A 12,315-nucleotide genomic window follows, 5' to 3' on the forward strand; every position below is an offset into this window, starting at 1 on the left:
CTGACTCAGAGACTTATGAGGCTGTCTAGTTTATCATGGTATACCTAGAAGTGAAATAGATGGCAGTCTACTAAATTTTTACTTGACCTGTATAAGCAGACAGTCAAGGGAACAGAAGTCTAACTTGAATCATGAAAACAGAGAGTTAAGGCCCCTCAATTCATTCCTATACTTGGACCAGTTTACAAACCCAGAAACCCTAGGATGAAGGGGAGGCTGGATCCCTTGAAAGCCCTGCTATATTGCCAAAAATTTATATTATTAATATTTCCCCTTGCCATCTCTAACGGGACTGTACTGGTTTGAAAGGATGTATGTCCCCTAGAAAAGCCATGTTTTAATCAAAATCCCTTTTTATAATGGCAGAATAATCCCTATTCAATACTGTATGTTTGAATCTGTAGTTAGATAATCTCTCTGGAGATGTAATTTAATCAAGAGTGTAATTTAAACTGGATTAGGTGATGACATGTCTCCACCCATTTGTCTTGATTGGTTTACTGGAGTCCTATAAAAGAGGAAACATTTTGGAGAATGAAGGAGATTCAGAGAGAGCAGAGAATGCTGCAGCACCACAAAGCAGAGAGTCCATCAGCCAGTGTTTTGGAGCTGAAGAAGGAAATTGCCTCCCAGGGAGCTTCATGAAATAGGAAGCCAGGAGAGAAAGAGCAGATGACACTGTGTTTACCATGAGCCCTTCCAGATGAGAGAGAAACTGTGACTGTGTTCGCCATGTGCCTTCTCACTTGAGAAGGAAACCCTGATCTTCATCAGCCTTCTTGAACCAAGGTATCTTTCCCTGGATGCCTTAGCTTGGACATTTCTATAGACTTGTTTTAATTGCGACCTTTTCTTGGTCTTAGAACTGTAAACTACCAACTTATTAAATTCCACTTTTTAAAAGCCATTCCGTTTCTGGTATATTGCATTCCAGCAGCTAGCAAACAGGGACCTATGTACTTTTACCACATTAACTATGAATTGGTGAAAAGGAATTGATCGGATTTTTCATTGAAACTGGTTCTGAACTGGTACTGATTCTAGGAGACCCAAACATCACTGTGGTCCACCAATCAGAGTAGGGGCTTATGGAGGTCAGGTAATCAGTGGAGTTGTAGCTCAGGTCCATACCACAGTGGGTCCATTGGGTCTCTGAATTCATTCTGTGGTTATTCCCCTAAATTAAGAATGTGTACTTGGAAAACTTTGTGTCTGATGCTCCTCTTATCTACCTTGTCAACAAACGAGTAGAACATATGGAATAAAAATAAATAATAGGGGGAACAAATGCTAAAATAAATTTAGTTTGAAATGCTAGTGATCAATGAAAGCGAGGGGTAAGGGGTATGGTAGGTATAATCTTTTTTTTTCTTTTCTGTTTCCGTTTTCTTTCTTTTTCTATTGTCTTTTTATTTCTTTTTCTGAATTAATGCAAATGTTCTAAGAAATGATGAATATGCAGCTAAGTGATGATATTGTGAATTACTGATTATATATGTTGATGTTTTATTTGGTTTGTTAATTTTTTTAATTAATAAATAAATTTTTTTTTAAAAGTGTGTAATTGGAATAGACATACTCAGCACTGACAGAATCTTCACATTGATTCCTAGACCTGTGGAGTGAGGGCTACTATGGCAGGAAAGGCCAAGTGGAAGGCATTAGAACTGCCTTTACCTAAAAAAATAATAAACCAAAAACAATACCACATCCCTGGAAGGGTTGCAGAGATCATGCCACCATCAAGGAGTTGAAAGATGCAAAGGTGGTGATTCCCTCCATACCCCTTATGCTAGTTTGCAGCTACTATGTATCCCCAGAAAGGCCATGTTCTTTAAGTCCTGTCTTGTGGGGGCAGACCTATTGTTGGGTCAGACCTATTGTTGGGTCAGACCTTTTGATTACATTGTTTCCATGGATATGTGACCCACCCAATTGCAGATGGGATTTTTTTATTACATTGTTTCTATGGAGATGTGACCTCACCCATTCAGGGTGGCCTTTAAGCCTTTCCTTGAGCCCTTTATGAGAGAGAACTCAGAGCCGACCCAGAAAGTAGAGAGATGAAACCAGACACACATTTGGAGATGAAGGAATAAATCAACCCAGCAGAAGCTAGAAGGACCCACAGGAGCTGAGAGAGCCATTTGAAACCAGAAGCCATAAGAGAAGGGCAGCAAACATTGCCATGTGCCTTCCCATGTAACAGTGAAGCCCTAGATGCCAGCTGCCTTTCCTCTGAAAAGGTATCCTCCTATCAGTTCCTTAATTTGGACATTTTCATGGCCTTAAAACTGTAAACTTGTAACTTAATAAAAGTTTATAAAACTTTTTATAAAAGTTTTTAAAAAAACCTTTATAAAAGCCAATCAATTTCTGGTATATTGCATTCTGGCAGCTTTAGCAAGCTAAAACATCCTTGTTCAACCATTTGGCCTGGGCAGAAAACAGATGTATCTTGGAGAAAGATACTGAATTATAAACTTAGCCAGGTACTAACTCCAATTTCAGCTGCTGTTTCAGATGTGGTTTCATTGTTTGAGCAAATTAACACATCCCCTGGTACTTGGAATGCAACTGTTAAGCTAGCAAATGTTTTTTTTTTCTCAACACCTATTACTTAAGATCACCAGAGGCCATTTTCTGTCAACTGGTAAAAGCCAACAATGTACCTTCCCTATCCTACCTGATGGGTATATCAACTTTTCAGTTTTAGCTCATAATTTAATCTTCAAAAATTTGATCACCTTTCCCTTCCACAAGACATCCAAATGGTTCATTATATTGATGATACTATGCTGATTGGACCTAGTGAGCAAGAATTAGCAACTATTGTAACATTATTGGTAAGACATGTTTGTGTTACAAGGTAGGAAAAGAAATTCTGACAGAAATTCCAGAACTTTCCACCTCAGTGAAATTCCACCTCAGTACAGAGGTGTGGGGGCATGTAGAGATATTTCTCCCAAGGTAGAGGATAAGTGGTTGTATCTGGCCCCTCCTATAACTAAGAAGAGGCACAATGCATAGTAGACCTGTTTGAATCTGGGAGACAGAATATTCCTCACTTAGGTTTGGTACTCTGACCAATTCACTGAGTAACCATAGAAAACCTTCTAGTTATGAATGGAGTCTGGAGCAAGAGAAGCCTTTGCAACAAGTCCAGCCTGCTGTGTAAACTGATATGTCTCTTGGGCCATATGATCCATAGGTCCAATGCTGCTTGAAGCTCAGTGACAGAGATGCTATTTGGAGTCTTTGGCAGGCCCTTTTAGATAAATAACAGTATAGACACTTAAGATTTTGGAACAGGGCCTTCATTCTCTGCAGGTAATTACTTTCCTTTTGAGAAACAGCTTTTGGTTTATTACTGGACCTTAGTTGAGATTGAATGCTTAATCATAGGCCTCCAAGTTCCAATGTGACCTGAGCTGCCCATCAAGAATTGAGTGTTGTCTGATCCATCAAGCTATAAAGTTTGATGTGCATAGCAGCACCCATCATCAAATGGAATGGTATAATTCATATAAGAAAGTGCCAAAATATCCATGGCATTCACTCCTGACACATTACCTTCTCTCTCTCAGCCTGTACCTCTGGCCTCATGGGGAGTTTCCTCCAGTCAGTTGACTGAGGAAGATAAAATTCTGTCTCTTCCCCAATTAAGATGATGGAATGAGATATTTCAAGGCTCTGTCCCCCTGACAGAAGCTTTCAGTAACCAGCAAGGACTGGCAGAAACTTCTTTAGCAAAGGTCCAGATAGTAAAGGACTGCCATAACAGGGCAAGTGTCAAATCAAAGGCTACCCAAAAATAGGATTTTTTTTTTTTGCATGGCCAGGCACCAGGAATTGAACCCAGGTCTCTGGAATGGCAGGTGAGAACCCTGCCTGCTGAGCCACTGTGGATCTTGTATCAGTAGGATCTTGTATCACCCTAGCTGGCTCCTCCCCTACCTCTCTCACTGGCTTGCACTCTCCATTTCAAGAAAAAAAACTTGTACATACCATACCCCTTGACTGTCCTTCTCATTGACACTAGTATTTCAATCTACCCACTTTATTTTACCACTTATCCCCCCCTATTATTTATTTATTTTTTAGTCATATTTTTTACTCATTTGTCCATACCCTGGATAAAAGGAGCATTAGAAGGTTTTCACAATCACACAGTCACATTGTAAAAGTTATATCATTATACAATATTCTTCAAGAATCAAGGCTACTGGAACACAGTTTTACAGTTTCAGGTACTTCCCTCCAACCACTCCAATACACCATAAACTAAAATGGGATATCTCTATAATGCATGAGAATAACCTCCAGGATAACCTCTTGACTCTGTTTGAAATCTCTCAGCCTCTGACACTTTATTTTTCTCATTTCTCTCTTCCCCCTTTTGGTCAAGAAGGCTTTCTCAATCTATTGATGCTGGATCCTGGCTCATCCCAGGAGTTCTGTCCCATGTAAAGCCATGTTCTTTTTAATCCATCCCTGTTGGGGTAGACCTATTGTGGGTGGAACACTTTTGTTCAATTAGGTTGTGACTTAGACCATTCAGGGTGGGTCATAATCCCTTTAATAGGGTCCTTGAGGAGGATAAGAGAGAGAAAACTCTCAAAGACATCTGGAGAGAGCCATCGAAACCAGAACCCGGGAGAGTAAGACCAACAGACACCCACATGTGCTTCCCAATGTGTCAGAGGAACCCTGGATGCCATCAGCATCCTTTACTCAAAAAAGGTATCTTACTTTTGATGCTTTAATTTGGACATTTTCACAGCCTAAGAACTGTAAATTTGTAACTTAATAAATCCTTGTTGAAAAATCCAACCCATTTCTGGTATATTGCATTCTGGCAGCTTTAGCAAACTGAAACAGATTTTGGTATTGAGAAGTGTGCTCCTGTGAGATACAAATACCAGAAATGGTGGAACAGCTTTATAAATGGATAAGGGAAGATTCTAGAAGAATTGTGAGATGCTTGATAGAAAAGGCCTAGATTGATTTAAAGAGATTATTGGTAGAATTATAGATGCTTAAAGGTACTTCCAATGAGGCCTTAGAAATGATGAATATATCATTGCCAACTAGAGTAATGGCAATCCTTGTTTCAAAATGGCAGAGAATTTAACAAAATTGAGTACTGGTGTTGGATGGGAGGCAGAATTTGTTGGTGACAAGCTCAGATGGCTACCTGAGGAAATTTCCAAACTAAATGTGGAAAGTGCAGCCTGGCTTCTCCTTGCAGCATATAGTAAAATGCAAGAGGAAAGGAATCAGCTGAGAATTGAACTCTTGAATAAAAAGAAACCAGAAATTGATGGTTTGGAAAATTCTGAGTTTCTGGACAGTGAGTCCGCAGTGAGTAGAGCCCCATGTGAGGATTTAACCAGTCAGCCATTTCAGTGTGTGACAGACATGGAAATGGAGCTTCCAGAAAGGATTTGTTGAAAGTCCTATTGTCTGACTGTTGAGACCCCTGTGAGCTGCATGCAGAGCTAACAAGTTTTTGTGAGATCTGTATTAGTAGAGCCACTACCAGACTGGACTAAAAGGGACAGAAAAAGAGACAAATTGAAAAACAACTTCAAAGGTAGAATATGGAAGCCAAGGTCTGGAGCCAAGAAACCTCAGGCCAGGAGAGCAGACCCACCTATGCATTTGGAAAGGGTGAGTTTACCCCAGAGTTTGCACTGCCCCAATATTCAGGAAGAGTGTTACCACTCCAGTGCTCTCAGGTGCCTGGGAAATTGAAAGTAACTTGGCCACCCTGTTGTTCAGAAAGTATGAAGCACATTCCCTGGGTAGAGCCGGGCCATAACCCCACTGTTCAGAGAGGGGTGAGTCTGTGCTCTTGAGATGGTAGAGTCTGGGTGCCACCCTGATACTTGAAGAATGTGGAGCCAAGATCATAGTGATCTCCCCAATGTTTAGAGAATTTGGAGCTCTCACCCCAGTGTTTGGAGAGAGCAGGGTTTGCTGTGAAGCCCTTCAAGAGGGTGGAACTGCCACTTTCAAGCCCCAAGATTAAAACATCATTCTATAAATGACTCTCTGACCTTGAAATCTAATGAAGTATGCCCTGCAGATTTTCAGAACCATTTGGGTTCAGTGACCCCTGTTTTCCTTTGAATTTCTCCCTATGGCAGAGGGAACATTTACCCTATTACTGTCCCTCCTTCGCATATTGAAGGCAGATAACTTGTTCATAGTTTCACAGGTCCACAGCAGGAGGGGAATTTTGCCTTAAGACAAACCATGCCTGAAACTGATTTTGATAAATTTATGTATTAATATTGTTACTGAAATGATTTAAGGCTTTTCTTAGATTGTGATGGAATGAATGTATTTTGCATATGGAAAGAACATATCTTTTAGGGGTCCAGAGGGTGGCGAGTGCTGGTTTTGGAGCTGTTAAATACCCCACAAAAGGCCGTGTTCTTTTAATCCATCCTTGTGGAGACAGATTTATTGTGGATGGGAACTTTTCTTTCAGTTGAGATGTGACCCAGCCCATTTAGGGTAAGTCTTAATCCCCTGGGGTCTTTTATGGGATAAGAGAGAGAAAACTCTCAAAGACATTTGGAGAGAGCCATTGAAACTAGAACCCAGGTATTTTCATTTGCTAATGCTGGAATGCAATACACCAGAAATAGACTGGGTTTTATAAAGGGAATTTATTTAATTACAGATTTTCACTTCTTTGGAGGAAAGGCAGCCGGCTTTCTCTGTCAAATGGGAAGGTACATGGTGACATCTGCTGACCCTCCCTCCCTGTTTCTGTGTTCAAACAACTTTCCCTGGGGTGATTCCTTTCTGCATCACTATACATCTGGGTCTCTGTCAGCCTTGAACTCTGAGTGGAGGTATGCTGAGCTCTCCTTTAATGCCTCCAGCTAATTAAATTAAATATCACTCATTGCAGAAGGCACTCCCCTTTAGCCAACCACAGATGTAATCAGCCATATGCTGATGATTTAAGTCCACAGCAACAGACAACTGAGTACCATCACCTGGCCAAATTGATTTCTGAACCTAACTGCTACCCCAGGAGAGACGGACCAAGAGATGTTGTTATGTGCCTTCCCATGTAATAGAGGAACCCCAGATGCCAGTAGCCTTTCCTCAGAGAAGGTATCTTCCTCTTGATGCTTTAATTTGGACATTTTCATGTAAATTTGTAACTTAATAAATCCCCATTGAAAAAGGCAACCCATTTCTGGTATATTGCAATCTAGCAGCTTTAGGAAACCGAAACTGAAGGATACATGTTATAGCATATGGGGCCCACCAGATAATCCAGGATTATCTCATCTCAGGATCCTTAATCACATCTGCAAAGACTCTTTTTTCCAGATAAGGTAATATTCACAGGTTCCAGAGATTTTTTTTTTTTTTTTTTTTTTTTTTTTAAAGGAAAGACAGAGAGAAGGAAGGAAGGATAGAAGGAAGGAAGGAAGGAAGAAAGGGAAACATTTTTTTTAAACATTTTCTTGTTTTATTGTATTCTGTTTCTCCGTTTTTGTTACATGGGCTGGGGCCGGGAATCGAACCGAGGTCCTCCGGCATAGCAGGCAAGCACTTTGCCCGCTGAGCCACCGCGGCCCGCCCGGTTCCAGAGATTTTTGATGTGAATATTTCTTTGGGCCCACTTCTCAGGCCACCGTATCTCCCCACACTGTTGCCAAGTTTGGGTTTCCAGGCATAACACAGCACAGAATAAGCAGGCAGAAAATGTTTTGAATACATATGTAAGAAAATATGTGGGCACTCTTGCAAAGACGGAGGAGAGGAAAGGTAACAGGCAGTGTGAGGCCCTTTGCTTTTATAGATTAGTTTTACTTGCTCCTCCATCCCCACCCCTTCCTTGTTCAAGGGCTTTCTTTTCCCCTCCCTTTTCTCCAGGGAAGTGCCTGGTGGTAGATAGTGCATTTGGGTGGGTCGGTTGTTGCCACCCTTTTCTGTAGATAACTCGTTCAGGTGGGGGTTCTTTGGCTCTGGATGGGTTGGCTGCAGCCAGGTGTTTCTCATAAATGGGTAGCCCAGGCAGGTTGTCTGTCCAGGACACTGGCCCTCCTGATGTTTTGAAACTGCTATGTACCCCAGAAAAGCCATGTTCCTTTAAGCCTAATCCAGTCTTGTGGGGACAGATGTGTTGTTGGGTAGGACTTTCTGATTAGATCATTTCCCTGAAAATGTGACTCTGCCCATTCAAGGTGGGTCTTAATTAGGTTACCAGAATCCTTCAAAAGGGAGACATTTTGGAGAAAGCACAAAATCTTGGAGAGCTAGCACAGAGAGCAAAAAAGATGAAACTCAGACACAGACATTTAGAGGCCCTAAGCTAAGAGATGAGATCCAGAGTTTGCCCCAGAGAAGCTAAGCGAGGGTCCGTAGACACTTAGAGTGAAAGCCACCGGAAACAGGAGCTGAGAGGCTGTTTGAAACCAGAAGCCAGGAGAGAGGGCCAGCAGTCATCACCATGAGCCTTCCCCTGTGACAGAGGAACCCAGATGTGCTATGCCTTTCTTGAGTGAAGGTATCCTCTTGTTGATGCCTTAATTTGGACATTTTCATGGACTTAGAACTGTAAATTTATAACCTAATAAATCTCCTTTGTAAAAGCCAGTCCATTTCTGGTATGTTGCATACCAGCAGCATTAACAATGAAACCCTTTGATTAATCGTCCTTGCTCAAGGGCTCCTTCACAGTTTTTTTCTCTCCCCTCTTTCCCTGTTCTAGCCTGCCTCAACACCACACACACATTTTCTTTTTTTAGCCGTTTGAGAAGAAATATCAGTATGTTACGACCTTTTACTTCTTAATAATTCATTGTATATTTCCTAAGAACAAAAACATTTAGGCATAGACTCTTAACTTCCAGTGTTAGATGTTACCCTAAATGTGCTTGGCATCCTCCAAGCCACAGATGCTCTATTTTGGCCTCTCTAGAGAATAAATCTGAGTCTTTCTGCCATTGTTAGGTGAAGGATGATTAGCAGCTGGTGTGGGGCTGGTGAGAGGGGATTAGAATTATACATAGCTTTTACCCACTCCCCTTTGTTTTAACCATTTCCATTACCCCAAATTCCAGAGGTACCTGATGCTGCCAGTTTTTCTGTGCGTTTTCAATATTCTTCAGTGTGATTTGGATTGTTTTTCAGCTTCTTCCATTCAGGTTTAGGAATCCAGCTTCCTGAGGTCTTCTAAGTCAGTATTGTCCATCTGCTTTCCAGCTGCCAAAATTTTCTCTCCTTTCTTATTCTCTCCATTATTATCTTTTCTTTTTAAAAAGCATCCTCTACTCTAGTTTTTGTAAATTCCAGTAAGGAAAAATATTGGCTACATGTTTGTAATCTAATGTATTAACCCTTTATTTTTGTATAGCTATATATCTACCACATTATAGAGTTCTTAGCAACTGCCAACTCCCCTAGACACATGAGATAGAGACTGAGGATCTCTACAAGGCAACAGTAATGATCAAGAATAGGGCTTCTCTGTCTCTCAGCCAACACAACAAGCAAACTCACCACCTTCCCCTTCTGTATGTGGGACATGACTTCCAGGGGTGTGGACCTTCCTGGCAATGTGGGACAGAAATCCTAGAATGAGCTGGGACTCACCATCAAGGGATTGAGAAAATCTTCTCGACCAAAAGGGGAAAGAGCAAAATGAGACAAAATAAAGTGTCAATGGCTGAAAGATTCCAAACAGAGTCGAGAGGTTATCCTATAGGTTATTCTTATGCATTAAAGAGATATCACCTTTTTAGTTAAGGTGTAATGGAGAGGCTGGAGGGAACTGCCTGAAAATGTAAAGCTGTGTTCCAGTAGCCATGTTTCTTGAAGATGATTGTATAACGATACAGCTTTCGCAGTGTGGCTGTGTGATTGTGAAAACCTTGTGTCTAATGCTCCTTTTATCTACCTTTTCCACAGATGAGTAAAACATATGGATTAAAAATAAATAATAGGGGGAACAAATGTTAAATTTAGTAGACTGAAAAAAAAAAAAAAAGAATAGGGCTTCTGGGGGCGCGAGGGTAGTTCAGTAGTAGAATTCTTATTTGTCATTTGGGAAACCCAGGTTCAGTTCCTGGCCCATGCACTTCCCAAACAAACAAACAAAAGGAACCAACAAAAACAAACAGACAAACAAAAGCATTCAACAAATGATGGTGCAATAACGGGAGTCTCACATGGAAAAAGAATGAAATGTAACCCCACCATACAGCATAGAAAAAAAAAAAGAATAGGGCTTCTTTGATTCTTTGTAATGTTGAAAAAGTAGTCAGGCCAAGAATAGAGGATCTTGGCAGAAGGAGGATAATTACTATATTTTCTTAATACTATGAAGCATCTTTTTGGAAAATTTGTAAATTCAATGGAGTGGTCTTTACTTTTTTTCTTTTTTCCTCCCACCTTCCCTCTCTCTCTTCCTTTCTTTCTCAAAAAGCATTAAACAGCAATGCATCTTGAAATTGATAAGCTTTGAATCTAGAATGTATGGTCGTTCGTTCATGGTGATTTTCACTATCGGTAACTTAACTTGAAGGAACATTATATTGTAACAAATTCCACTCCTTAAATTCCACTTTCTATTCTAAGAGCAACAGAGAAAAAAAAACCCAGATTGTTTTAGTGTATGGCCAATGATCACAAAGCCAGTAACTGATCCGTAATACAGCTCAAGGTCATGAAAGTGGTCAAGCATAAAACCAAAGGAAAAGGTGACCATTGGCCATGTGCTCTCTGACAAAATCACCCTCACCCATAAATCCAGGAAGGGTTTTCTCAGGCAGAATTGGGCATGCAGTTTTCTGGGTTTTTTTTTTTTTTGTAGGAAAAAATAAACAGAGAAGTTTAGAGAATTCAAGAAGCATCCTTTGACCCACTATCCAAAATTAATACTCATAATCTTTTCATCTTTGTCATATTTGCTGCAAAGGTTTTCTTTTTAATAAAAGGAATAAACACTAGAATTAGAGTCCTCAACCATAGACTTTTACAATTTTTTACTTTGAAGTAACTTCAAACTTGTAAGAAAGTTACAAGAATAATCAAAAGAACTCTTGTTTATTTTTAACCCAGATTCAAAGATTTTTTTAACATTTTGCCACATTTGACTTATTCCCTGTCTAGTTTCTGTGTGTTTTGTATTAAATTATGGCTTTTTATGTTAAATTATATATAAACATACATATACAAATATATAATTATTATGGTCATCCTTTTATGTTGATTTCTAATCTCTCTATTGGATATATATTGCATGCATCATGCCTTTTACTTCAGTATGTTTTTCCTAATAGCAAAGATATTTTCTTATGTAACCATAATATGGTTACCAGGTTCAGGATTGATAAACTACTTCTGTCTCATCTATACTCCGTATTCTGATGTTGTTCATTGTCTCAAAATTGCTCTTTTAGACATTTTTCCCTCCAATAAAGGATCCAGCCCAGAATCACATGTTGTACAGCTCTTTAGTATATGGATTCCATCTGTCCCTCATTGGCAAAGTTATTTTTTTAAAAAACAGCATTATTGATATATAATTCACATAGCATGCAATTCATTCATTTAAAGTGTACAATTCAGTAGTTTCTAGTATGGTCACAGGATTATGCAACCATCACAGCAGTTTAATTTTTATGACATTTTTCAACCCTCCTTAAAAACTCTGTAGCCATCAGCTGTCACTCCTGATCATCCCCCACCCCCACTACTCAAACCAGCCCTAAGCAAGAACTAGCCTACTTTCTATCTCTGTAGATTTGCCTATTCTGGACACTTCATATAATAGGTGATCTTTTGTGTCTGGCTTCTTTCACTTAGCATGTTTTCAAAGTTCATCCATGTTGTAGCACATTACTGTACATGATGAGCATTTGGGCTGATACTATCTTTTGGTTGTTATGAATAATGCAGCTAAGAACATTCATGGACAAGTTTTTGTATAGTCGTATGTTTTCTTTTCTCTTGGGAAACATACCTAGAAATGAAATTGCTAGGGCATATGATAACTTTTTGTTTAAATTTTTGAAGAGCTGCCAAACTGTTTTTCAAAGTGGCTAAACCATTTTACATTCCTACTAACAACATATGAAAGCTGTAATTTCTCTACATCCTTACCAAAACTTGTTATTGTCCACCTTTTTTGTTATAGTCATCCTAATGTGTGTAAAATAGAATCTCTTCATCATTTTGATTTCCCTAATAACTAATGATGTTGAGTATTTTTTCATGTGCTTATTTGTGTATCATCTTTGGAGAATTGTCCATTCAAGCCCATTATCCATTTTTAAA

General features: G+C 39.6%; 1 protein-coding gene across 7 annotated transcripts in view; it reads left to right on the forward strand.

Annotated features, from left to right (window-relative positions):
• AP3M2 (adaptor related protein complex 3 subunit mu 2) overlaps nucleotides 1–12,315 on the forward strand; it is a 116,278-nt gene that overhangs the window by 10,727 nt on the left and 93,236 nt on the right. For 2 of the 7 annotated variants that reach the window (XM_077152592.1, XM_077152590.1), the window contains exons 1-2: nucleotides 1,610–2,246; nucleotides 4,586–4,743. The exons of 3 other annotated variants lie outside the window; for them this stretch is intronic. Coding sequence is in view for 2 of the 4 variants with exons in the window: in XM_077152590.1 (XP_077008705.1) it covers nucleotides 4,715–4,743 (29 nt within the window). In the remaining 2 variants the exon portion in view is untranslated. Of the gene's footprint in view, nucleotides 1–1,609; nucleotides 2,247–4,585; nucleotides 4,744–12,315 lie in introns of those variants that run through there. 2 more of the 7 variants (XM_077152595.1, XM_077152591.1) reach the window with 1 other exon arrangement.

This window comes from Tamandua tetradactyla, chromosome 3 (assembly GCF_023851605.1).
Source record: "Tamandua tetradactyla isolate mTamTet1 chromosome 3, mTamTet1.pri, whole genome shotgun sequence".
NCBI classification, from domain to species: domain Eukaryota; kingdom Metazoa; phylum Chordata; class Mammalia; order Pilosa; family Myrmecophagidae; genus Tamandua; species Tamandua tetradactyla.